Source organism: Alosa pseudoharengus, unplaced genomic scaffold, assembly GCF_046254945.1.
Source record: "Alosa pseudoharengus isolate Yale_2024_CS ecotype anadromous, Long Island Sound unplaced genomic scaffold, YU_APseudo_1.1 YU_APseudo_1.1_scf_13, whole genome shotgun sequence".
Lineage (NCBI taxonomy): Eukaryota > Metazoa > Chordata > Actinopteri > Clupeiformes > Clupeidae > Alosa > Alosa pseudoharengus.
The window spans coordinates 9,414,180-9,438,973 of NW_027468598.1; the positions used below are offsets into that span (position 1 = coordinate 9,414,180).

The 24,794-nt window shown below is 46.5% G+C and overlaps 1 protein-coding gene across 1 annotated transcript in view; it reads left to right on the plus strand.

Annotated features, from left to right (window-relative positions):
• arhgef17 (Rho guanine nucleotide exchange factor (GEF) 17) overlaps positions 1–24,794 on the plus strand; it is a 74,593-nt gene that overhangs the window by 43,224 nt on the left and 6,575 nt on the right. The window contains exons 2-17 of the mRNA XM_076282004.1: positions 9,634–9,711; positions 11,813–11,995; positions 17,530–17,646; positions 18,582–18,674; positions 18,875–19,051; positions 19,343–19,393; positions 19,822–19,931; positions 20,865–20,950; positions 21,052–21,170; positions 21,319–21,526; positions 21,799–21,872; positions 21,978–22,165; positions 22,986–23,239; positions 23,443–23,683; positions 24,468–24,554; positions 24,652–24,719. Of these exons, the coding sequence (XP_076138119.1) occupies positions 9,634–9,711; positions 11,813–11,995; positions 17,530–17,646; positions 18,582–18,674; positions 18,875–19,051; positions 19,343–19,393; positions 19,822–19,931; positions 20,865–20,950; positions 21,052–21,170; positions 21,319–21,526; positions 21,799–21,872; positions 21,978–22,165; positions 22,986–23,239; positions 23,443–23,683; positions 24,468–24,554; positions 24,652–24,719 (2,134 nt within the window). The remainder of the gene's footprint in view (positions 1–9,633; positions 9,712–11,812; positions 11,996–17,529; positions 17,647–18,581; positions 18,675–18,874; positions 19,052–19,342; positions 19,394–19,821; positions 19,932–20,864; positions 20,951–21,051; positions 21,171–21,318; positions 21,527–21,798; positions 21,873–21,977; positions 22,166–22,985; positions 23,240–23,442; positions 23,684–24,467; positions 24,555–24,651; positions 24,720–24,794) is intronic.

Genomic DNA, 24,794 nt, shown 5'->3' on the forward strand with positions numbered 1-24,794 from the left:
TTCACCATCGCCCTCGAGGAGATGCAGGAGAATGGGGAGAGTGTCAGCGACGACAGCGGTGGAGGAGGAGGAGGAGGGACAGGGGACGAGGTGTCGGACAGGGGAGTCGAACCTGGCGGGAATGGGAATGCCAACGGGGGCTCGGGAGGCTCCCAAACAAGTAGTGAGGTAGATGTGTTTGTGTTTGGCATGTTGCTGTGATGTTGTGTCGTCATGATTAGCCTCCTAACATTCTTTTCATTTTCCTAGAGTATTTAAGTGCTTTTATGTAACATGTGGAATAGGTAATTGTATGTTGACTGCTACATCAAGTCTTGGCTTTTCCACTTGTCATCTAGTCCTTCTTGTGGTCTCTCATTTTCCATCATCAGACCTGAGAACATAATGCCTTGCTGTGATGAATTTGCTTCACGTTTGTACTTCAAAGAATACTGTCAACCAAGTATACATTGGAATGGAATGATTTAGTAATTGTTAGTTTATGAGTATGCCCTTTGGTCCCACAAACGCCCCTGATTCATTCCCACCCCAGAAACGCTGTAAATGCTGTATGAGGAGCAAATGAATGAACATGCATGATGGCTGAACCCCTTTTCGAACAGAGGCACCAGGTTGCAGCTCAGCTCAGCCACCTCATCCTTAATCGAATTATAGGTGACCATAAATGCCAGTGGTGAATCAGAGGATTACTTCCATTGTCTTCAAGTCCCACAACCCACTGAGCAACCTGCTCTTATGTGTATATGTGTTTATGTGAGTGGAGATGTGAAGAGTATTGTGAAGACAGACCCACACCTTGATGTTTTATTCTCATCCCCATCATGTACCTTTCCCAGTCCTCCTACAGTTTTTGTTTCAGTTAGTTCCTCCCTTCATCACCGTATGTAATATCCATCATATATAGAGGTTGCATAACTGCCTGCCTCCCTTATTGTGTGTGCTGTAGTTATAGTCATAATAATTTCATTATCTGTTTTACTGTGTGGTTGTTGTTAGAAACATTGGTGGTTGTACTGGGCTTATTGATTCTGTTAAATTGACAATGGCGAAGCCGTGCATTTGACCAATGCTTACAAGAGGCATGCTTTTTGCCCTTGCTGTTTTTCTAATCATGTTTGTGGTGTACATGTGTGAAGGTGTCTATTCGGAGGTATGGAATAGCCTGGATTATGTGTCTCTGCTGTCTCTACACATACACACAGACTTTGCCTATGTAATCTGAGCGCACAGACACATAATCTCTGGAGGGGATTTACCTGTCTGTGTTGAGAGGTGGTGCTTGATGACGCTGAGGGCCCTATGGGGGGCAGGGAGATGGTTATTCCCATCATGTTAATGAGGGTATTAATACCATGAAAAGGGCTTGCAACAGTCGGACCCCGTATGTTTGTTATCATAGTTAAATCCCTAATACCACAACCCCCCAACCATATGCAATGGACCTTTCCTTATGTGAGGTTTTAAGGCTTTACAGAGCAGTTATCTGTGGCACTTTTTTGTCCAGCCTCTTTCATATAGTTGTTTCCCTGTCAGACTTTCTGCCTCTTTCCTGCGTCATGTCTGTCCCCGCTGACCCAAAAATAGTAGTTTAGCCAGTTTAGCAAGTCCTGTGACTGCTGTTTGAACAGGGCACTTAAATGGACAAAATGCCATTAGGCTGTGATGCCTTGCTGTGCTCCTGCATAGAGTGGTGGCATATTGGTATGGTATGCAAGGATCTCACTCTCGTTTTAGATTAAAAGGAAGATCAAATCAATTTGCATTTGTCTTTTATCAAGAGGCCAGTTGCATGTGGTTTTCAGGTTGATGTAACCATTGTAGTTGCAACCATTGGTAGAAAATGTATGCAATAATAAAGCTAATGTAGAGATTCTATATAAGTGTAGTTTGTAAATTGTATTTTTAATTGTAAATATTAGTTTGTAAATTAATTATATAATTATCTTCCTATTTACATTAGTTTTCTATTCATTGATCCCAAAGCCTAGTGCTTCTGTCATGAACCTGGTGCGTGTTGTGCATAGCTGTGTTGGCTTCTCAGATGCACTGTACAGGGTAGTTCCCCCTGATGTGTCCTCATGGGTCTTCCTTCCTGCTCCCGTACAGTAGGTGTGCAGAGGCCTTAGGTTGGATCGTGCATGCCTGCAGAATTCTCCTCCTCTCACGATGTGCGCATGGAATGCCGTGGGGATTTTTAGTGTTTGCTTTGGTCTCCTGGGAATGGGTCCGACCTCGGGAAATCCAGGCACACCAAGGAATGTGGGATGAGAAAACAGGGATGCCAGATTCTGTGTGATAGGGATTTGATGAGGGATCATCCTCTCTGCGTTTCATCTTGTTCAGGGGGGCATCCCCCCCCCTGTCCCACCCCCTCACTGGCTGTGCCAGCCTAATTGATCCTGCTAGATGGTCTGTTTTGGGGCCAGCGACAAGTGACCAGCATTGATCACCAAATGTGATTTCTACAGACCACACATACGCAAGGGCAGCTTCTGTTTATTGTCCAAACATGTTGCCCCACACAAACACACAGATATGCAGGCCACACACAGGCACACACACACACACACACCCACAAACACACACTCACACCCACACCGTGTGCCTTTGTCTCAGCCTGTGGCATCATCGGAGTTATATAACGCTGATGAAAGGCACTGCAGGGTAGCAGAGCCTGATGGTTGCCTGTCTACTCAGGGAGGCTGCTGGATGAGTGTCTCTGGATGTCTGCTATGCCAGATGCCGTGGACTGGGCTGGAGGATGGGGACTGAAAAGAGGGAAGAGGAAGTGAGGTTATGGAAGGCTAGCGTCCGTGCTGAGACAGAAGCTGTGGCTGCAGCTACAACCACTCCGTCGTCACCACCAGAGCAGAGGGAGAAGGAGAGGGGAGGGGTGTGATGTCTGACCCAGGTGCTAGGCAACTAGCTTCCCACATTCCCAGATCACCTTTTCTCTGGTTTCCAATGTGCCCAAGGCACCACAACAGGCAGTCATTGACATTTCATGCACTGCCATTCTCTGTGCTATGATTTGATCATTCTTGTTCTACTGTTGATTTTATGTCTCCCTGTAATATCCATCTGATTAGATAATTACTGTATCCTTAAGCAAATTATTGTGAGGATCTAGCTATTCACCGTTCTCTTTCCTGTTTTCTGTAATTACTATTTTAATCCATGAGATGGATTGTAAATTCTTAAAACCATCTTACAGGCTTAAGTCTGATGGGAAGGAACTTGAGCAGGTAGTCAAGGATTTGAGATGTGCTTCCCGCTCCCATCTAAAAATTCCACCTGCTCCGTCCAGCGCATGTCGTTAATCAAGCACTGTGGCATTAGTGGCCGTGCAGGAGCCAGACAGACAGCTTGGCAGCTGCGCTAAACGGCCTCGTGTCCTGCAGGCCTCCAGCAGACAGCTGCTCCGCAGAGGGGAAACAGGATCCGATCCGAACCCCCCCAGCCCCCTCTCCTGTTCGGCCGCTGCTGGGTTCAGGTTCCGGAGCCAACAACAACCAGGGGAGAGCGCGAGCGAAGCCAGACTTCTGCCTGGCGTGCCCGCCTGGCCTGTCCCTCTAGCTGATTAGTCTTCACGCCGGACTGGCCAAGAGTGGCTGGAGCCCGAGTCCAAGCAGCCAGCGCTGTGTCATAATGATGCTCGGAGAGCAGAAAGCTGGGCCTGGGCACAGCAGGAGTGTTGCATTACATTGGGCAAGAGGGCAGTGCATGCCGAGCCAGTGCGGTCAATCAGGAATGCACCAGCCTTACAGGTGGAGGTGCCTAGGATGGGCTGAGATATCAGGGTTTTAAAATATTTAGCCATCGGACTTTCTTGGTCTTTTTTCATCGGTTGTATCAGAGTCTAACCCATCTGCCCAGGCTGAGTTGTATCAATGTTTACTTGCATGAATTGCACATTAGCTCAAATAGCATACAGCAGAGTTAAGCAAACTAAGGCATAGAAAATCCACTCACAGACTTGTGTGTTCCACATTTATTCTCTTGTTTATTTTATTGTGTGTGCAAGGGAAAATAGGAATGGGGACAACACAATCTGCCATTGTCCCTGGTCCTAATTTGGTTACCTAAGTGTTCCCATGACTGAGATGAAACAGCCTCAGACTTCATTCCAGGCTGAACATTCTAGGTGGTGAGTGATGAAACAAGGGACCTTCCTCAGAATAAGACCACATAATCCAATAAGAGTTCTTGGGTCCATATTGTGAGAACAAGAATCAGTGTTTGGGAAGAGTACTGCTTCATTTACATGATCATCCCCACCCCTGTTCTGCTGTGCAGGGGAAGGCCCAGAGATGGTTCTCACTGGCCAGCTAGCAGTAAGGGATGACTAATCAATCATAGATTTCTAAATGGTTGCCAAAAATCGTTGGCAAAAGAACAAAGCCCAAAGTATGTTTTTGTCTGGTGTTTTAGAGACGAACAAGCAAACTACTGCACAGAAAAGTGAGAAGTAAGACATGCTCAAAGACAGCTGTAGTTATTCTCTTCAGTGATATGTAGACCATACAATGTCTAGTTGTCTGTACAAATAGATAAAACAGCCCACTAGATTATTTAGTCCCATTGTGGATATTGTAACATCAGACTCTCATTAATACTGCACCACACCCCATAAAGGGACATTTCCTAATAAAGGATCTGTTCCATCCAGGAGGCGTTGAGTCCATCTGTTCCTCAATCCCTTGCTTTGGTGAGAGAAAGAATAAAGAGCAGTTGCATCTGCTGAACTGGGTATTTGACTTTCCCTGCTTCATTAGCAATTCATCCAAGCAAAGAAGCTGCTGGAACACAATTGTTTTGTTTTGATTCTTCTTCACCTTCTAATTATCAAGTTTACATTTTGAAAGCTGCGTTGGCCACAAACTAATAAAGACAAAGCACAAAATAGTTTGGGCTACAGCACAAATATCCATACTATATAAAAAATAATCAAGTCTAACCTCTTCTTTCCAAAGTGCACCAGATTGATGCATTTAAACATTAAAATCTATAATGTTCTTCTGGGGGAGCATGCACCCGGACTTCCCTAGGGGGGCTTGTGCCCCAGTGCAGTTCTAGGTCTAGTGACGCCCCTGAGCACTACCATAGAGAATGATTGGGAAACGGTTTAGGACCGTTTAGCTTAACTATTCTCTGCTCCTGGGCAGTCTGAGGGTTGTAAGTTTGATTCCTGACATAGGTACTTACATTGCTACATCAGAAGGTTCTGTGGTGTGACCTGCTTCAAGGACCCCGTTCATTACGGCTTACAACTTTGTCTTTGATATTCATATTACTCCCAGCTGTTGTGCTAGACCACGTAAATGCATGTCTTTATTTTATCGTGGGTTCATTTGGCCCACCTCTCTGAGTTCCCACGCATTTCTGTTTCTTTTGGGTCACCCAATAGCTGCTCCAAACCCAGTGTCCCAAAGCTGGGAGGGGACACTCACGTTTGGCTCTGAGCTTGTGATTCTAGTCTCAGCGCAATCTCCTTTGGACCCAAGCAGGATTGACCGCCTCTCGTTTTCCCCTTACTCAGCAGCCGTTTGCCCCACCCCCTGCCTCGCTCCTGCCCTCACCTTACTGCCACATTCCTCAGTGACCCAACAGAATGGAGGCATATGAGGAGAGAGAAATGTTTTATGCATTGGGAAATCGGGTTTGCGCCCACACTGAGGGATACGGGCTGGTAGTGCATAGGGCATTCAAGAGCTCACCTCTGTGAGATATGGGGGAAAGGGCGAAGGAGATATGTTTAAGCTATGTGCTGAGGTTAGTGTGTGTGTAATTACGATTCTGTCTATAAAATCTCTAAAGGTTTATTTACTTACAGTAACGTCTAGGCCTTCAGTGCCATCTTCTGTATTCAGCCAACAGCCATAAATGTCAGTAGTTTTACCGAGTATGCTCTTCCATGCAATTTGAATACACGTAATACATGCTATTAGTAGAAAGCATTCTCATTTTCGTTAGCTGTGTATTGTTTTTGTAGTATAAATATCTTATATTGTCGGCTTGTGTTCTGTGGAATTACTGTTGCTGGTGTTTTTATCTGGCCCCAACAGATTTCTTAGGGTATTTCACAACATCTGCTTCAGTAGCTTTTAAATGTCTACTCGGTCTCTTCATCCTGCCTTGTTTTGGAAAGCACTTCTAAAATGTCCTGTCTACCACTTCAGTCTCTTTTTCCACCTAGACCCCTATACCATCTCTCTCTCTCTCTCTCTCTCTTTTTCTTTCTCTCTCTCTCTCTCTCTCCCTCTCTCTCTCTCTCTCTCTCTCTATCTGTGGAATAAATGGAGCCGATCCACCCGATGAGCCAATGCCATGTTCTTTCAAATGCAGTAGAGAAATGTCCATAATTCGCACCGCATGAAGCCCATTCTCTCTCCCCCAAGAGAGCCGTGCCATTTCACCTCGTCTTTTCTCCGAGGGCCATCAGGAATATTCTCCTGTTCAATGAAGTACTTACAATTACGCCGCCACTTAGTACAGCAGGCCATTATGTGCATATGTAATAAACGTGCACAAAGCACCTTTTTAGGTTATGTAAGAGCGAGCACAAAGAAATGTGGATGGCCGTGTTGATATTTTGTCAGGAGCTGGACTTGACCTCTTTCATGCCGTGGTGAACTCTGTGTTTTCACTAATACACGGTCGCACTGCTGGGGGTGGGCAGTGGGGCTTTGCACCGCGAGCAGGCTAAATTGCATTACAATTATGTGTCATAATAATCATTCCATTGTGTGGGGGGTGCTTGGAGGGAACAGTCATAACAGGGACCCCCTAATAGAAACTGAGGGCAATGGTCACATGCCTGCGACTATGTCCGTCATGCCATGTTACATATGCTCTCGACACAACCAGAGTTAAGAGGCTGTCAGTCAGTCAAAGCATGCTACTCCATGTTGTTTTAGTAGTGCTAGCTTCAAGTTTGATGGCCCTCATTGGCTTATAAAATTAAAGCAAATTATTTGTCCCAGACATGTTTTCAGGCAAGTAGTAAGAAGTTGTTGCTGCTGGATGCAGTACTCTCAGTGTGAGAGTTTTTTTTTCTGAAGAAGAATGTGGCCCTTTAGCTGTTGAGTGAGGCTCACCTGAGTAAGTTTATTCTGGTCTCCGGCCCACCACCTGCTGGGGCCACTGGGATAGCAGAGCAGAGCGCTGGAAGGGGAGTCTCGGTGTCATCTTCAGTTATTTTTAGGCCAGTATTTATTATTGTTGGGTGGCAAGGGAGGAAAGAATGCAAAAAAACTTCGCCCAAAGCACTGGAGCAGAGGAGATTGGTATTTACAAAAAGCAGCAGTGAGTGAGTGTGTGTGAGAGAGTGAGTGTGTGTGTGTGTGTGAGTGTGTTTGACAGACCAGATGGGTAAGGGCACACTAATCAGCAGGGACTCTCAGGCTGTTGTTTTCTCGCTGGTGGCCCTACTTTTTTTGGTCTCATTTGCAACCTGGTCCTTAAGATATACATGCCAGTCGTGTTGCCTCATCTGCTGTGTTTATTTTAAGTAAACCATTACGCTCATTCAGGTCCACATGAAGTTCTGGAAAGTTCTATTCCTGTTTGCCTTAGTGTAACTCCAGTGTTGCCAAGATCACATAGCAGTTAATAAAACTTTCTACCCCTAACCCCCCTCATTTTCCCTCTCTCTTCTCTCACTCTCTCTTTCTCTTCCCTCTCTCACACACCCCATCTGTTTCTGTATAGGGTTTTCCTCCATTGCACCTCTGTTTGTTCCCTATGTGCCCCCGATTGAAACCGTATGACCCTGTGTTGTAATAAGTACATATTACCTTTTTCGCGGATGAAGTCTGCCAGCGCTTTGTTTATGGGCCTGGCTAGGCTGTGGGTGCTTTGGCCATGTGAATGGGATGACTCAGCGATGTGAAGTCAGACTGAAGTCAAGAGGTATAAAAAGACAATCATCTTATGGAGGTGTGGGGGGGGATGGGGGTCAGCAGGTTCTCTCACACGTGAAGCGCAGCACGTGTCCGATGTGGCCGCCGCACCAATTACCGCCCGGTGCTCGGCAGGAATGGAATCGGTTCTGGAGAGCACTTTTAACGGTGGCACCAATCACCACACAGATGCCAGGTTAGCGGTCTCTTTTTCCTGGCCGGAGGCAAGAGGAAGAAGAGAGAGTGGCTAGGGTATCTCTGTCAGTGTGACTCACGCAGATCTGGCCGTTTAGGCTCGTTTAGCTCCTGCTGCGCCACTGGGTTGTCGTGACTTCTACCTCTCTTCCTCTCTTTTCATCTTTCACTCCTTTTTTTAAGTTCCAGCATTCGCCCTCCCCATCGATTTTAAATCGCATTGATTCTGTGCCTGCTTTCCTGTCTGCATATAGATGTGGTCAAGACTATAAGTGTGGTCTTTCTCTGAGATGATGATTAGGCGGACTGAAGAGGGGATTCTGTTTTTAAGAGGACGTCTTGCTGTACTCTATGCTGAGAGTATTATAATTGATCCTGATGAAGTCTATAAAATCGAGCACTGAGTGTTCTGTTGGAGCTTAACTTAGAAATGAGGAGGAGGATTTTATTCCCAGTCAGTGCTGATGCGATGATCTCTTCTCAGCCCCAGAAAGAACCTCCAGTCACTGCGCTTCTCATTCCGTGGCACCAGACGATCCTTATCAACAGAGGTCTGAGGAGGGCGGTGTGTGTGTGTGTGTGTGTGAGAGTGTAAGCTGAGCAGGGAGAGTGAGGCACCTCAAACCACACTGGACTCTCTGTGCGTCCCTACCACAGAGCTCCGTGTGACCTGCGAGCCTTTGACCGAGCGCTGGCCCTTTTTTAGATTCTTACGCATAAATACCGTGTGGCCTCATCTCAATCTCCCAACAGCAGCCCAAAGCCAGAGAATGCCGTTGTGGTTAATGGGAGATTCCCAAAACTTTAATAGTGCTCCCAGCTCTGCCTCCATAGACATTCCCAATTAACTGTGCTGCATTGGCTGGCCTGTTAGAGGGAATGTTTGCCATTCACTTGGTTGTGCACAATTACTGAGTCTGCTTGTGGCTTGCTGAAGACGTCCACCCCTGTCCACCCCCTACCGCTGTCACTCACAGAGTCCTGCTTCTGCTTCCCATGGGCACGCCTGATGTACAGCCTGCCGTGGACACAGTACAGTCCCTCATGCAACCACAAAGTGTAGCTTCATGGCTCCATCATGTGGTGTACATTTGTGTGTGTGTGAGTGTGAGAGTGAGAGAGAGAGAGAGAGAGAGAATCACTGCAGTAAAGTACAGGCTTTTATCTTGGAGGAAACACACAGTTATGTGGCCCAGTGTGCAGATGCAAACCAGTAAACAGGAAACTCCTATTTTGATTAGGGCCAAGCCAAATTGCATCACAGCGTGCTTTGTGTGTATGTGTGGGTGGGTGGGTAGGAGAGAGAGAGAGATAGATTACTGTTTTGAATAAATGGATTACCATGTATGGTTCTTATAATGCTGATGGCTATCTTTTAATGGTTGGTTCCTTAACTGATTTGTATACTGTGTAATAGGCTTTTTATCTTTTTCCTTCTTTTTGGCAAAAAAAAGAAACCCCCCCCCCCCCAAGACATATGTGTGGTGTACCATATGTTTGTTCCCCATGGTCCTAACATTGCTGTCTCCCTCTGCAGGACATGAGAAGACATGTGGTGATGACCTTACTGGACACTGAACAGTCGTATGTGGAGTCTCTGAGGACACTAATCCAGGTGAGAGCAGGGCTCAAGTGTAACACACACACACACACACACACACACACACACACACACACACACACACACACACACACACACACACACACACACACACTCCATATATGAAGCAGGTTTCTTTCACAATGCAAGCAAATTATGTCTGCTATACACATACAACACATGCGCACACACACACACACACACACACACACACACACACACACACACACACACACACACACACACACACACACACAAGTACACACACACAATCTGAGTGGAAGATTGGAGGTCACGCTTTAATGGTCTGCCCTCTGTACATTTGTAATCCCCATCGAGTGCTATGTGTGGCCTCATCTCCTTTTAATTTAGGATTGGATTGACCCCACTGCCCTTCTGCCGACCTTTGATAACAGCAGACTGAATGTGGCTTTGTGTGTGTGTGCGTCTGTGTGTGAGAGTATTCGTGTGTGTGTGGTGATGTTAGAGCATATGTGTAAGTACTGTAGTCCATTACAAGCCTCTTCATTCCCAGTGTTTTCAGACACTAGTGATCCAGCAGAATAGTGTAGGCGAGAGCTCCCATCCATCCTTAAGGTGATGTTCTCTGCTGACTCGCTCGTTGCTAGCGATTGCGTGTGCAGAAAGTGGCTGCTATTGTGGTGGCTGCTGTTCGCGTTGTCACCATGGCTACAAGGTGAGCAGGGACTGCAGTGAGGCACATCAGTGTCCTCCCCCGCCTTCAAATCCAACCTCCTCTAGCAAGCAGTCCTATTGGTTGTTCTCACGGTTTCTTCTCATCATGCTGTGAGCCCATTGGTCATGTTTTTGTGTCATTCATCATGACTAGCTGCTCCAGTCACCATGAGCTCATTTACATTCCTAACTCCAGATTGTCTGACCTCAGCGACAGTATTGTTTTCGGAGAAAATGGACAAGCCTCCGCGCTCACCCGCAGGGTAATGACTCCCTTTCTCTGCGTCATGTGGTCCCAGCGTGCCTCTCATGCTGGGACACACATGAGCATGAGCAGCTAGCATGCTGACAATGAGCCCCATGTCATCTGCTGGTTCAGCCTGAGACTCCCACAGAAGATGAGTGCTGCTGGGGCACTGGTTGTGGTAGTGCGTGTGTGTGTGTGTGTGTGTGTGTGGGTGGGTGTGTGTGTGTGTGTGTGTGGGGGGGGTGCGTGTGTGTGTGTGTGTGGGGGTGGGGGTGGGGGAGTTTGCCGCCTCTGCTGTGGCTGCTGTGGTGGCCTGCTGGAAGTGAGGAGGATGGGGAGGGAGGGTGGTTGTGGCTGTGGGGGTGTGCTGAGCTCATCTGCTTTCCCCGCTTCTCCTGTTTCACACACACCAAGATGATGAAGGATTTGAATTTTTGGAGAAATGTGTGCTTTTAAGAGCATGGGGCAGTAAAAGGAAGAGCAATTGAAGGAGTGTATCCCATTCCCTACACATGTATGTGTGTCAGAGAGAGAGAGAGAGAGAGAGAGAGAGAGAGAGAGAGAGAGAGAGTTCATATCCTGTGCTTTGAAAAATGAAAGGGCAGATACTTTAGGCCTGATGTGCCTCAGTAAAGGCCCCATGGGGGGAGGGAGGTATTTCCTTTCATCAAGCCTGTCCCAGAGCAGCCCATGTATGCACAAGTATGAGCACACACACGCACACACACACAAACACACACCCACACACATGTATACGTGCACACACACACAAACACACACCCACACACAAATACGTGCACACAAACACACACCAACACATATGTATACGTGCACAATCACCTACACACATGTATACTCTACACATACTGCATACTGTATACACACTCGAGTGGGTCATGAAACCTGTTTCATATGTGGAGCTCACATCCAGACAACAGTAACGACCTGTTTATGATATAGTAGGATTCCAGTAGAGTATGCATGTTTGTAATTTTCCACTATCTAATACTGCCTTTATTGCATTACGGTACGTTATTTTATGACTGAAGGCGTAGTAGTCTTCACACATGAAAACATACCCAGTCTCAAGTTCTCAGACGTGATTATGTCCAGCTGTCGTGTCCTTGTGCTGGTCAGTTGTGGAGATGGTGTTCTCTGTACCCTGTGTGACAGGGTTACATGAGGCCGCTGAAGCACCCGGAGAACTCGCCGCTGGTGGACCCCTCCCTGGTGGACGAGATGTTCTTCCAAATCCCCGAGATCTTGGACCACCACGAGCAGTTCCTGGATCAGGTGGTGAGCTGCGTCAACGACTGGCACGACAAGCAGATCGTGGGACACCTCCTCGTCGAGTCGGTGAGTGACCGCTGATCTGGCCATGCAGGTGTGATTAGATGAGTGTGCGGTCGTCGCCAAGCTGCTGAGGGAGAGCTCTGGGTTTGAGCTGGCTGACTCACATACTTCCTGTTGAATCTAAACCCTTATTTGACCAACATCCTTTTCTCCATGGAAACCAATCAGTATTATTGCTATGATATGTAACATGTTTATGCCATCAAACACAAGAAACACCTTAGTGTTTGAGACGGAAAGGTGGTAATATTTAATGGAAAGAATGCCAGGCATGATTAGCTGTAAAAAGCACCTCTGCCTCTCAGCTTATTAGTTTGTCGGTCCTTCCAGCTACATGTTTTTATTATCATTCTCTACAGAGCATAATGTCCAGATGGGACTGAAAAGATCACTTTAGGAAACTGTTTCATGCCGTAACGAAGGCATCCATATTTATTATCCTTTCCTATGAAAGTTTTATGAACTATCTACATCACATTGCTCAAACTACAGCCATACCATATACATTCAACTTGATTACACTCATTTATGACCTGTACAGCATCATCCAACATTTCATTGTCATATATTGGCTATAGTTTGCTTGCTCCACCAGAAAATCAACAGTATTGAAAACTAGGGCTGCAACTTACTTACTTTTTTTATTGTCTATTATTTTATTAGTTAATCAATTAGTTGTGTGATTAAAGTCAGAAAACAGTGGAACATTTTTGTTCAGTGTTTCCAAAAGCCCAAGAGTATGCCCTCAAATGCCTTGTTTTGTCCATACACCAAATGTGTTTAGTACTGTCCTAGAGGAATAGCCTATGTAAAGTTGAAAATATTCAAGTTTATGAAGGTGCAATCAGACAATTTTGAGGTATTTTCCTTAAAAATGTCAAAAACTGACTAGGAAATTATTAGTATAGTTAATTGTTGCAGCCCTGTTGAAAGCATTACATTTTGTCCCTACATTTAATGTGGAGGTGTGATTTTGATAGACTGCACTCACATCATTGCCCTCATCAAATCCTTATTCAATTCACAGGCTCAGCAGAGCTAAGCATAAATCTGCCCTGCACCGTAAAATCATATCACTTCTCCAGGGAAGAACATTTAGTCAATGTGTACAAAACTCTAAAAGCACGTCCAAAATGTGACTGGGTTGAAGGCAAGGTCACCTCAACCTCACAGTGAAACGTAAACTATTCGGTCTCTTAGCACTCTCAAGACCAAAACAACTAGAAAGCGCCTACTAATTATGTGAAAATCGTCATTGAAATGACTCTGTTGCAGTGTGGGGTTTTCTTTGTGTCGTTTGTGTGTGGGAGGAGGCCAGTGATGGAGACAGTCTGTATTTATGAGCCTGCTTTGTTCAGGTTCAGACAGCCTGTGTGTGCCACAGCTTGTAGTCAGACACACAAGCCCAGGGTGAGCTCCACACGGGAGAGCGGTGCCTCTGCTGCAGCACTCAGCGGTGGGCCTCGTCACAGAGTCGTTAGCCGCCCACGATACGTCTAATTAGCGCCCGGCCCCTCCCCCCACCGACAGCAGCGGGTCAGTGGGGGAAGGGTGGCATCAGGGGCAGTGCAGAGGCGTCAGACACGGGAGAGGGGCGCGCCTGTGTGTCTCCCCGTCTGCCAGGGTGGAGGTGCGTGCCATGCACATTACCCATCACCCACCACCCACCACCACCTCCATCCCCCCAATCTTCTGTGTCTTTCTCCTGAGTCACATTGTGTGGGAGTCTATGTCCATTCTCACGCAACTCTCCAACTCCCCCATCCACCAACCCCCCCACCCAGAGGCAGCCCTCTGTTTCACCCCAGATCCACACCTCCCCGTGCCCCAGGGAAGAGGCAGGAGCCCCCTGCGGCCAGTGCTGCTTATGAAACAGGCTTATAAAACACCGGTCAGGCTGGAGCCTGCTCAGCGCACCGTCACTGCCCTGCTGCTGAATGAATGAATGCATGTCATCTCCCTCCTCACAGCTGCCGAGTGGTCAGGTGCACAGTCAGGTGATTTATATATGCATCCGTTTTGAACCAAAGAACAGCCGCCTGTGGCCCATATCTGGCCCTCGTCTGGCATGTTTCTAGTGTCCTATCTAGTGGCTACCTGTATATCTGAGCTTCCCCAGCCATGTCTCAAATTCCTCCCTGTGTAGTCTGTACTCTGTGTCCTCACAGTGTAGGAAAGCCTGCTTCATGGAACCCTGCCTAGTGGTTAATAAGTGAAGCTCCCCTGGTGTGTGCTAGTGGTGTCTGAAATATCCCCAAAGTGCCGGTTATCTAGACAGTGAGCCGCCCTCCTCCTCCTAAGCCCACTTTGGCGGGGGGACATCAGTTCAGCTCCTGCTGCTCGCCATCATCTCTTTCTCAATGGAGGCTTTGTTGAAGCCAAGAGATGGAGAGAAAGAGAGAGAGAAAGAAATGGTGTGAGATGGTGTTGGTGCGTAGGAGGAGATGAATGGCCAGTGTCACCTTTTCTGCCAAGTCTGCCAAGACTCAGATCACCCCTTCCTCTTTTTCATGAAAAGAAGAGAGAAGAACAACCTTGCTTGCCTGGGCTGAATTGATCCTATATCATGAACTACAAGAAAGTGAAAAGCATCGGAGTCCTCAAATTCTGCGACTAGAATGTTATTTTCCGTTTTTTTTTTTCCCTTTTAAGAAGTTTGAATGAGAGGAAAGTGTTTTTTTGTAGTTTAACATGTGGGCCTTCTTACTCCTGTTTCCTTCATCCCCCACTACCACAAAGGTGGAATGTGTGTGTGCGTGTGTGTGTGTGTGTCCATTTTTGTGTTTATGAGTGGGAGTGTGTCTGTAATCCCCTTTGACCCGTGTAATCCGTGTGTGTGTGGCGAAGGAGCGCTCAGGCCCTGTGGCCCTACACAGTTTTGACATGCCTGTCAGAGAGCGGCGGGGTGAGGGAGAGATGGAGAGAGAGAGAGAGAGAGAGAGAGAGAGAGAGAGAGAGAGAGAGAGAGAGAGAGAGAGAGAGAGAGAGAGAGAGAGAGAGAGAGAGAGAGAGAGAGAGAGAGAGAGAGAGAGAGAGAGAGAGAGAGAGAGAGAGAGAGAGAGAGAGAGAGAGAGAGAGAGAGAGAGAGAGAGAGAGAGAGAGAGAGAGAGAGAGAGAGAGAGAGAGAGAGAGAGGACATCTCTGTCCTCACGGGCAGCTCAGCATCCACCAGCTACATGTAGGTGGTGTGTGTGTTTACAGTATATACCTCTGCGCTTGCTAACTCTCACTCCTCGCCCTCTTTCTCTCTCTAACAATGCACACACACATGTAAATAGACATCAGTACACAAACGCACACACACACCACACACTAGTAGACATGTAGACCTGCAGGGTACTTTACACACTCATGTAAATAAACACCAGTACACACGCACACACACACACACACACTAGTAGACATGTGGACCTGCAGGGTACTTTGCTGCATGTGCTGTATAGTAGGTGGAGCAGCAGCCTTCTCCATCAGGTATGTGTATGTTGTTGAGACAGAGAGAAAAGAGAGTGGGATGAGACAACATATCAAATGTTGAAAATGAAAATGTTGACTATTTCTTGGAAATTATATGTTCATTTTGAATTTGATGCCTGCAACATGTTTCAAAAAAAGTTGTGACGGGGTAGCAAAATGCTAGAAAAAGTTGTGTAATGATAAAGAAAACAAAAGGAGGAATGTTTCACAACTAATTAGGGTAACTGGCAACATGATTGGGTATGAAAAGGGGCATCCCAGAGAGGCAGTCTCTTAGAAGTAAAGATGTAGAGGTATTCATTACTCTGTGGAAACCTGTGTGGACAAATGGTGAAAAACATTAATTCTTAATGAAGTGCCATCTGAGGTCCAAAAGACCACGGCCATCCAATATTGTTTTTCAGCTCTATCCCTTGTTTGCAGAGATTTCTCTGGATTCTCTGAATATTTTAATGATATTATGTACTGTCGATGATGAACTTCCCAAACACTTCAGACCTGTTTCTCTATAGAAATGGTATGGGCTCATGAAAACCTCTATGTCTATGAACACAGTTTGATACTCAATTCACAAATGCTAGCTAGTGTAAGCTTTAACATGCAACAGCCAGAGTTGTATTTAGACATGATACAGAAATACCACCATCTTATCTGGGCCTGAGCTTGTTTAAAATGGATTGAGGTAACATGGAAAAAGGTCCTGTGGTCAGACCAATCAAAATGTGCAATTATTTTTGGAAATCTTAGACTCATCTGGGCTAAAGCAGAGAAGTATCCAAGTATCCAACCTATCCAACTTGTTTTAGTGCTCAGTTCGAAACCCAACATCTATGACGGTGTGGAGGTGCATTAGTGCCTACAGCATGGGCATATTGCACATCTGGCAAGGCGCAATCAATTCTGAATGATGTATACAGGTTTTGAGCAACATATACTGCCATCCAGGCAATGTATTTTCCAGGGAAGACCTTGAATACGTCAGGAAAACAATGCCAAAATGAATTTTCTTCTACAGTATTTCTCCAGGTGCTAAAATGGCATGTCTGCAGTCCAGACCTGTCAAATTAGGTGCACCATGGAATGAAAAACATGATTAAGAATACCCCATACTGTTGCACAACTGAAATCCTATATCGGGCATCCTATATAACATTTCATTCTCAAAACTCTACCAACTGGTCTCCTTAGTTCCTAAACATTTACAGAATGTTGTTAAATGAAGAGGTTTTTTGAAACATGTTGCTGGCAACAAATTCAAAATGAACATATATTTTCCATGAAATAGTCAACATTTTGATTTTCAACATTTGATATGTTATTTATGTCCTTTTTGATGCTAAATATGGGTTTACGAGATTTGTATATCACTTTCTCTCTCTGATTTGGGGTAGTCGTCTTCTCTCTCTGTCTCTCTGTGCTCTCTTCTCTCTGCCTCATGGCTTGGATGTTCTCCCTGACTCCTCTTCATTCTCGTTTCCATGATTTCTCTCTGTCTTTTTTTTCTGTCTCTTTGCTCCCTTCTCTCTGGCGCCTCTTCTACGGGTGTTGCTCCCTCCTTTTATCTCCTCCTCTCTCCTCTGTTCTCTCATGTCTTTTCATCCCCTCTCCCCTGCTGCGTCTCTGTACCTGCGATGTGCTGCTGCTGTGTAAACTGCCTCCCACTCACAGTGACAGCAGAGGCGTTAAGGTGTCAGCGACTCCCGTGATGAACGGCCGTCCGGCATCCAAGAGCCAGGCTATCACAGCACGCAGACACACTCCGCTCTTTAAAGACCTCCTCGCAGACTAAACACAGCAAAAAAGCAGTCACCACACACACCTCCTGACCGTACACAGATAGAGGAAAACAGGCCATGATGGAACACACACTACATGAACTTGGCCTCCAATCACAAGCTTGAGGGCCATTACGGTCAGCGTTCTCAGCAGTTTGGCGTGACAGCCCTCATCGTATGGCCGTTACATAACAGCCTGACCTTTAGAAATGATGCTCTAGAGTGTGTGTGTCATGTTTTCATTGTGCTGTCTCTGTTTCTCTCTCCCCCCCACCACCACACACACAGTTCTCCAAAGAGATCCTGGCCAATATTTACTCTGCTTACATTGACAACTTTCTGAATGCCAAAGATGCTGTGAGGATCGCCAAGGAGGCCAAACCTGCATTCCTAAAGTTTCTGGAGGTACGTTTTGTGTGTTTTAAAGTACACATGTGTGAGAGGTCAGTTTAGAGTGTTATATCTCTATATGAGAGCTCCATCTCCCTCTCTCTTTCTCTCTCTCTCTCTATATATATATATTTATCTCTCTCCGTGTGTGTGGGCGTAAAAATGTGTGTGTGTGTGATGTGTGTACATGCTTTCTGCAATCATATATAGTGAGGTTCAATGGAAAGAGACCATCGATCACTGATTCCTGGAGGTGGAATGTTTGGGAGAGTTCAGTGAATTACGGTTTCAGCTGGCATTAAAGGGTCAGACATTTCTCTTGAAGGATTTTGTCAACTTGCGAAGTTGCAAGCAAAGTATGAATCAAGACTTAAAAAAAACATTCCTGCAGAGGACTCATATTTCTTGGATGTAGAAAATGCCTCCTGACATTTTGTCAATGACACAGTCTGGGGCTCGTTTTAAATTGGTCTGCGTCTCAGGAGGTTTCGCCGCAGTAGGGCAGAGAGGCAGCGAGGCGCATTAAGACCGGACTTATAAAAACAATTTCACAAGTGTTTTTGGCTAGGACCTCTCATCAACTTAAAGTGCTCAGAATTTCCAAAAACCATTTATGCTGCTTGGCCTGTCTCCTGCCATAGTGTGAGTCACTATGCCCCCTGGTGGCTGTGGTCTACAATTACACTAATTGAGCTTTACTCTAGGGGACACTAACATCACCATAAGGGAGATGATGCCCACTTATAGGACTCTAACTCTGCTGACTATAATTCTGCAGAAGAATCTGTGTTGGCTGAGTTTTGATGTATAAGTATTTAAATACATGCTTATGTTCTGATGTATAAGTATTTAAATACTTGTTTGCGGTCCTTTCTGTCCATTTCTTTTTTGTCGTTCTCTTCTTTCTTCCTCTCTCATCTGTTTCTCCCCCTCCTCTAATGTCAATCCAGCAAAGCATGCGTGAGAATAAAGAGAAGCAGGCCCTCGGTGACCTGATGATCAAACCTGTCCAGCGCATCCCTCGCTACGAGCTGCTGGTCAAGGTAAGTCATCTGTACATCAGGGCACATAGGTTATCAGAGACTGTAGAGCTTGCGTCCTCCCTGTACTGAAACATTTGTGTGTGTGTGTGTGTGTGTGTGTGTGTGTGTGTGTGTGTGTGTGTGTGTGTGTGTGTGTGTGTGTGTGTGTGTGTGTGTGTGTGTGTGTGTGTGTGTGTGTGTGTGTGTGTGTGGTGGGGCAGGACTTGTTGAAACACACCCCTGAGGACCACCCTGACCACCCATTCCTGCTGGACGCCCAGAGGAACATCAAGCGGCTGGCAGAGCGGATCAACAAGGGCCGGCGCAGCGCGGAGGAAGTGGAGCGGGAGACCCGCGTCATGCAGGAAATCGAAGCCCACATCGAGGGAGTGGAGCATGTGAGACATCAACTAAACATTAAAAACATCGCTCATATTACATTTAATGATAACCACACAACATAGAGCATCAATGCTGTAAAGAACTAAGTGGACTAGTCTTACGTCACCGAATTTAATTACATAAAACTTCCATAACTAGCATACCACAGCCTGACTGATATCTGTGTCTGTGCCAGTCAGTATGATGCCGTATCACTGTACCCATAAGAGCAGAATTGGACCCTGATTGTTCTCAGAGTCAGCCCCCTGGGGTGATCTTCATATGAGTGATCCTGTGTTCTCCTCTAGATCATGAACCCTCAGAGGAAGTTCCTGCGTCAGGAGATGGTGATGGAGGCGGTAAGTGTGCACATTTATACACACATTTATATGTGCAGAGGTGCTTGAATGCACTCTTTCTGGGCGCTCTGTGCGTCTGAATGGGTTGGGTTGAGTGCACTCTTCCTGGGTGCTGGTCTGAATGGGTTGGGTTGAGTGCACTCTTCCTGGGTGCTGGTCTGAATGGGTTGGGTTGAGTGCACTCTTCCTGGGCGCTGGTCTGAATGGGTTGGGTTGAGTGCACTCTTCCTGGGTGCTGGTCTGAATGGGTTGGGTTGAGTGCACTCTTCCTGGGCGCTGGTCTGAATGGGTTGGGTTGAGTGCACTCTTCCTGGGCGCTGGTCTGAATGGGTTGGGTTGAGTGCACTCTTCCTGGGCGCTGGTCTGAATGGGTTGGGTTGAAAATGGCTCCGTAGTGACTCTGGCTTCCTCCCCCTGGCACTGTGCAGAAAACAGTGGGTGGGAAGAAGGACCGCTCACTCTTCCTCTTCAGCGACCTGCTCATCTGCACCACGCTCAAGAGGAAGTCTGGCTCTCTGCGCCGCAGCTCCATGAGCCTGTGAGTGTGAACACACACACACACACACACACACACACACACACACAAACACACGCACACACACGCGCACACACACACACACACACTCACACACTCACACACACAATAACTCAAACACTCACTGTTGCTCATACACACACTAGGTTTAATAGAAATGTTATTGTAGGCCCTGTGAGTCTACTATTATAGCACTGGTTTACAAGCCTTCTAATTGACAAACACGACAATTTTAGAGAACTATTGTTCACATGCTGAGGTCCATTTTAGCCTCCAATCTAGCAAAGCTGGAAAAATAATCATAGACAATTAGGTTTAAATGTAAAAAATAAGAAATGTTTAATGAGTAATGAGTAAATTATTGAGTGGTTAATGTAATTACTGGACTTTTTTACATTTTTTGTGTCAGGGGGAAACATAGATTGTAGCGGAAGTATCTCTAAACAAAACACTCACAATAGCACATAAACGAAGAGTACTCTTTTGATCCCGTGAGGGAAATGTGGTCTCTGCATTTATCCCAATCCGTGAATTAGTGAAACACACTCAGCACACAGTGAACACACAGTGAGGTGAAGCACACACTAATCCCGACGCAGTGAGCTGCCTGCAACAACAGCGGCGCTCAGGGAGCAGTGAGGGGTTAGGTGCCTTGCTCAGGTGCCTACTGGTCGGGGTTCGAACCGGCAACCCTCCGGTTACAAGTCCGAATCGCTAACCAGTAGGCCACGGCTGCCCGTAAGAGCTAGAAGAGAACTCATAAATAGCACTCTCTGATACATCATAGTAATTTGTTTCAGTTCATAATGTATTTTGTGTAATGATTTTTGATAAGCCAACCATGCAGCATTACCTTATTATATATTATGTGATGGTTTTTTTAACGCTTTGTTATGTGACCACTCACCTGTATTCCTCCTGTCTGGATTCCCACAGATATACAGCGGCCAGCATTATCGACACCTCGAGTAAATATAAGTTCCTGTGGAAGCTGCCACTGGAGGATGTGGAGATGGTGAAAGGTGAGAAAAGCAACTTGGTTATAAGTAGAGGATTCTGGGAGATTGAGTTTAAGAAAGATTGTTGTCTCATGTTCTGCTTTGGCTTCCTCTTCTGCACATAGGTTCTAACCAGGCCACCAACAGAGAGAACATCCAGAAGACCATTGGCCGTTTGGATGAGGACTTAAGCACACTGGGTCAGATCAGCAAACTATCAGAGACACTTAGCTTCCCTCATCAGGTAAGCGACACAGAGTCTCCTTTAAATTCACATACTGTAGGTAACCTGCATACAGTTTCCTACTCTACCACCCTCTGGCACGTAGTACTGTTGTCCATTGTCCACATTTTATGTTGTGAATTGAACTGGTTTCTGTCTCTCTGTGTAGAATCTGGATGATGTGATTAAGGACCTGATGGCCGCAGTGCACAGGGAGCTGGCTGAGAAGCAGTCTCTGGCCTTCAGCATGACATTCCTGCCCACCAAAGTGGAGCTGACCACTGCCTCGGCCGAGAGCACCTTCATCTTCGAGTTCAGCAGCCCAGAGGCACGCAGCAACTTTGAGCAGGCCTTCGAGGAGGCCAAGAAGAAGCTGGGTAAGAGAGGCACCTCCAGCAGTGGGCCATTGCAATAAAGACATACTAACTGAGAATTTCAGGAACTCTGGGGTTTACATAATCTCCTTAACACCCCATTTAGTGATTCCAATTTAATTGCAATTTTGTGTTTGTTTTATCTTCCAGATGTAAATCATATGATACTCAGGGACACCGTTGTTCCTTTCTGTTGCTGAGTCCAAAAAAAGTATTTTATTGGGAATACATGCTGTCTAACTGTCCCCTGTTCTTTATGTGTTTGCTCTGTGAAGCCATGAACAAAGACCAGTGGGACCCAGAGTTCCTGAAGGCCATCCCCATCATGAAGACCCGCAGTGGGATGCAGGTGAGACAGACCATCCACTGCTCACCTCTACAGAAGATCTCCACCAATACAAGTCCCTGTAGGTCCAGACTTCTGACTCTCTAACCCTCTGCTGTGTCCCTCCAGTTCTCCTGTGCGTCTCCCAGCCACAGCTGCCCTGAGAACACCTACGAGGTGTGGGTGTGCAACAGCGACGGCTACGTGGGGCAGGTGTGTCTGCTCAACATCCGCGACGAGCCCACGGTGGAGGCCTGCATCGCCGTCTGCTCCGCTCGCATCATCTGCATCGCAGCTGTGCCCGGCCTCAAGGGCAGGTCAGTCACACACACACACACACACACACACACACACACACACACAAACACAAACAAACACTTAAGCCTTCCCAGCATGCACCTGTCCTGTTATATTTCCAATATTACTAAAGCTTGGACTTCATGTATTTATTTATAATGTAAAACATTTATATACTTTGGTTAATGCATTACAGTAAATTCCTTTATTATACGGCTCTTCACAATGCTAGTAGAACGCTCCATTGACTTGAATGGGATTTCCCAAAGTTCTAGCGGTAAGATATATCATGTAATTACCGCTGCAAACATATAATTACCGCTGTCAATGGCAACGTGTTTTGTGCTTACGATACGTCTTTCATATCACTACGCAAGGACTGGAACTTCATTCAAACGTGAAAGCAGACGGTTGATCAGCTGTGTTCTAAAGAATGTTTGATTCAAGCAGCGTGTGTTGTTGCGAACTATTTGTTTCTCAGCAAATGCCACGATGAACGGTAACAAATAGGCTAGGTTATGTAGGCTAAAGTCATATCGTGGGGAGTTTATTATTTCGTTTTGGCAAGTAGCCGTATAATAAGCGGGATAATGTATAGAACGCCGGTCATTACTGTGAAAATAAGTCCCTTCAGGGCGGAACAAGACCCCTCCGCTTCCCAGTAATGACCGCCGTTCTATACATTATCCCTTACAAATTAAGTATCAATCTATATATCTATATCTGCTAAGTACAGTGTATTACATCCTTGCATGTTTAATGACTAAAGTCTGCTGACCACTTCAAATGAACTTGGTGTGGCGCTGCTCTGATGACTGTCCTGTGTGCTGTGTGGAGTAGGGAGCGTGTGGAGTGCCCCCCAGCAGCTCCAGCTCCAGAGTCCCATGCTGCCCCGGCCGCCCCCTCCACCCAGCAGCAGCAGCTGCACATCTCCATCTCCGGCTCCTCCCTGGAGCTCAGCGAGCCTCCGGCCGGAGCCAACCAGGAGCTGGTGCCCTTCGACAGTGACGACACGGACGACGAGGACTCGCCCAGCCCCTCGTCCACCCTGCAGAGCCAGGCCAGCCACTCCACCATCTCCTCCAGCTTTGGCAGTCAGTTGACCCTCTATCTGGTCACTCAAATGATTCAAGTGTTCCAGCTGCTTACTTTTTGTGCTTAAAAGTTCTGTAGAAGGATATATGATATGAATTCCCCCTTTTAGTTTTTATCTGACATGTTTTTTTCTTTGTTTACCTTTAATGAGCTGATTTGATAGTCACCTAAGCTCTGTTGTGATTGGCTGTGTCTTGTCCAGATGACGAGGGTGCAGGTTCCAAGGACATGGCCACAGAGACCACCAGCTCGGAGGAGGAGCCTGAGTTCCCGGTGTCCAGCGCGTTCGGACCGCCGCGCCTCAGCAGCGACAGCCCCATGGACGGCCGTGCCATGCGGCGCTCCAGCCGCGGCTCCTTCACCCGCGCCAGCCTGGAGGACCTGCTCAGCATCGACCCCGAGGCCTACCAGAGCTCCGTCTGGCTGGGCACTGAGGACGGCTGGTAAGACCTCAGTCCACCCCCACCGGAGCACTCGAGGCCCTCGTCCATTTCAGAGCATATTTCACCTCACCAGCTGTGCTTTCTAATTAGCTCTGTCCATCCTGCCTGGCCCCCTGGTGTACTGTATATAAAACAGACCATTTGCTGGCATCAGTGACATCAACAGAATAACAAATGTGTCCATTTCGATTATGAAATCCTGCTGTTTTCTGAGGTGTGTTGTTGTGAAAGCGGCATCATGGAAAAGAACACAAGTGATTGTGAGTGACTGTGCTGACGCAGACTCGTCTCCAGTGATTAGTAATTTCTGTTTGGAACAGATTTCTCATTGTTACACAACTCGCTTACCAGAAAGCTTGACGGCGTAACATGAGCCATGTGTACGTACACCTTTCAATCATGGAATCTCACCTTTCTTCCTCTTTCTCTCATTTTCTCTCCATCCATCGTGCCAGAGCTTGACATTTATGACTCACTAAGCCTCTTCCCATGGTCCATATGTCATCTCTGTGTTTATGGATGGTAATCAATCAAAACGTCACGGTGTGCGGTGTCACCTCTACTCAGTATTAAACCACTGATGGACCTAAAAGCAAAAACAAATAGTCTGTAAAACATAAACAATTGGTCTGGTTGTGACAATCTATGTAAAGGGTTTACAAATGCCCTCTCAGACAAATTGTCCATACATTTAAATGACTTTGTAGTCATCACGTGCATAGATTACCACACTGTATAGTTACACGATATAATGACACAGTTTATCATCCTTTGCTTCACACAGCATCCATGTCTATCAGTCTTCAGACAACATTCGCAACCGCAAGAACAGTATGAAGATGCAGCACTCGGCGTCCATTTTGTGCATCCTGTGAGTATCTCAGCTAAGCACAGCTGTTGTCATGGTGACCACTGCCATCGAGTTAGAGCATGTGAAAGGAACATCTCCCCCTCTCTCCTCCCTGCAGGTATCTTGACAACAAAGTCTTTGTTTCCCTGGCCAACGGTGAGGTGATTGTCTATCAGAGAGAAGCAGGTGGGTGTTGCTCTCCGCTTTGCTTTTCACTGAACTGTGAAGGGATGATTTTGCGTTGTGAACGACGACCTGGGA